This window comes from Nestor notabilis, unplaced genomic scaffold (genome assembly GCF_000696875.1).
Source record: "Nestor notabilis isolate BGI_N333 unplaced genomic scaffold, ASM69687v1 scaffold5428, whole genome shotgun sequence".
NCBI lineage: Eukaryota > Metazoa > Chordata > Aves > Psittaciformes > Psittacidae > Nestor > Nestor notabilis.
Genome location: NW_009939486.1, coordinates 35151 through 37588, shown reverse-complemented (window position 1 = coordinate 37588; position 2438 = coordinate 35151). Strand labels below are relative to the sequence as shown.

The 2438-nt window shown below is 55.1% G+C and overlaps 1 protein-coding gene across 1 annotated transcript in view; it reads right to left on the bottom strand.

Moving 5' to 3' along the window:
* Positions 1-2048: 2048 nt before the first annotated feature.
* The window catches only part of ACSF2 (acyl-CoA synthetase family member 2), a 30569-nt gene continuing 30179 nt past the window's right edge, over positions 2049-2438 (bottom strand). Inside the window, exons 13-15 of the mRNA XM_010019875.1 lie at positions 2414-2438; positions 2190-2258; positions 2049-2099 (exon numbers count right to left, since the gene is read on the bottom strand). The exon at positions 2414-2438 is cut by the window's right edge and continues 113 nt beyond it. Of these exons, the coding sequence (XP_010018177.1) occupies positions 2049-2099; positions 2190-2258; positions 2414-2438 (145 nt within the window). The remainder of the gene's footprint in view (positions 2100-2189; positions 2259-2413) is intronic.

Sequence of the window (2438 nt, the reverse complement as noted above, 5' to 3'; positions counted from 1 at the left end):
GGGCTGGCGGAGGATGTTCCGCTTTTCTGTGTCTCCGCAAACCCAGCACTGACGGTCCCAGAGGTTACTTTTAGCTTATTTGCTCTATTAATAGCCATGGAGAAGCGAGAACTGCCTACGACAAAGGTCACAGCCACCAATTCTTGTTAACAGGCCAGGAGTGGGTATTTTGGGGAATCCCACGCTTGACGTAACCCTCCCTGGGAAGAGCCCCTGGCTCCGGGAGTTTCCAAGCTGGCAGCCAGTGCTATAAGAGCAGGAGTGGGGACAGGAGCCCTGGGGACAGGAGCCCTGGAGCCTGCTGGCAGCCTCACATGCGGCGAGGCTGTGCTGCCAGCCACGACATTCATCCCTTCTCCTCCTGTGAGTATTTACAACCAGGGTTGCTTTGTCCTGGGATGGTTGAGGGACACCGCCAGAGGTGGCCTGGCTGGTGAGGGCTGGATGTGCCCTAGAGAAGGGGATGGAAGGGGAAGCTCTCCAAGCTCTGCTGAGAATTAGAGCTATGGACCTGGGATGCGAGTAGGGCTTGGGGGAGCAGGGAAGGGGTGACAGGGGTCTGTGCCCTGTGTGCTGGCTGTGACCAGTGCTCACTGTGTTTCTCAGCAATGTCACGCATGCCAGAGCTGACTTCACTTCTTGCCAGTGACTCCCCAGCTATGGTGAGTACACGGGGTGCTTCTGGGCAGCACTGGGGTTGTGTAAAGGGTGGTGTTATCAGACAGGAACCAGAGGAGAGGCTCCTCTCACTGCAGGCCTGGCAGGGGGAAAGCAAAGGAAGGTAAAAATTCTTTCCCCAGCCATCAGACCTAGAGGTCCACTGCATCCCCAAGGCCCCTGGCTGCAGTAACAGTTCCTCTTTGGGGAAGGATGGTTTACAAGGGTCCTAAACCAGGGCAGGGAGGAGACCTGGGGTTTGCTTGCACACATCCCACTTACTCCAGGGTGGGCAGAGGTGAGGTGATGGAACACAGTGACACCAGCCCCACGAGCAGTTTGGGAACAGTAGAAGAACCTGGTGGTCTGACACAACCACCCCCTACCCTGTTTGTTTTCTCTTTCAGAAAGCAGATACGAACAGTGGGCTTGTCTGCCACTGGATCTGCTTCCATGGGTAGAGCCCCCAGTCCAGCTGAGATTGAGCCCTCGCTGCCGCTTCACCCCTCTCCCTGTTGCACCGTTTCCCCTGGAGGAAGCTCCAGCGTGGAGATGGAGGCCCAGCCACCAGCCCTGCTCAGGAAGGAAGCAAGAGGGAGATGGCACAGAGGTGGGCACCAACGTTATCCGGTTCCCAGCTGGGGTGGGACACTGCTGTGGGCAAGGAGGAGGAGCTCAGCTCTTCACCTTCTCCAGTAGTGTTTCATGGTTGGGAGGTACCAAATAACTCCCGTAAAACACTGTCCCAAGTGTGCTCTGCTTCACAGTGGGACAGGAGCTTTGGTATTCCTTACTGTCTGTCTTGTCCAAAACACCAAATAAACAATGCCAAGTTTGCCTTGGAGATGTTTCTTTGGGGGTCAGAAGGCCCAGAGGGAACAGGGTGAGCCTTTCCAGCCAGCTTTAGGGAGCCCCTTCCCAGCCAAAGTCTCACTTCTAAAGCCCCTGCCCCTCATTTCAAGCTCATCCACTGTGTTACATGGCCTGGGAGGCTCAGCAACACCCAAGCAGAGAGGGCATCCACTTCCCTTGGGAAGCCAAGCCAGGCTGACTTTAAAGTACCAGTAAAATACCTACCAGCATCTGCCTGAGTCCTCTGAAATGGCTGCAGCCAAATGGCTCAAAGAGACACAAGGCTTAAAAAACTTCATAAGGTCTTTCAGTAATTCCAGAAATAAGCATCCCTTCCACACACCACAGTGTTTCTGTTGGCAGAGAAACAAACCCAACTGGGCACAAAAGGCACTCTGTTTTATTAACTAAACCTGCCACCAGCCTGATGGCAGCAGGGGAGGTCTCCACTGCACAGCCCAAGGCACAGGTGTGGAACAGACCCAAAGCTGCTTGAAGTGGGGCTGATTTATCCCGTTCTTTGCTCTGCTTTCCCCGGCTCAGAGCTCAAGGTGCTTCTCCATCTGCTCCCTCAGCTTGTATTTCTGAATCTGGAAGGAAGTGCAGAGAGGAGAAGGGAGACTCAGCAGGACATGGAACAGGAGGCCAGGGCGCCCACCCTGTCCCAGCCCATCTCTCACCTTGCCCGAGATGGTGAGCGGGTACTGGTGCACAAACACGATGTACCGCGGGATCTTGAAGTGGGAGATCTGGGAAGAGACAACAGCTCCTAAGGAACCTGCTGGGAATGGCATAACCAGCCCAGCTGGTACTATCCAAGCCGGATCCCCCGTTCTTCTAAATCCATGGGTCTGCCCAGCTGGGTGCACTGGTCTGGTGGGGAATCAAAGACTGGGAGACCCACCTTCCCTTTGCAGAAGGCTTTAATC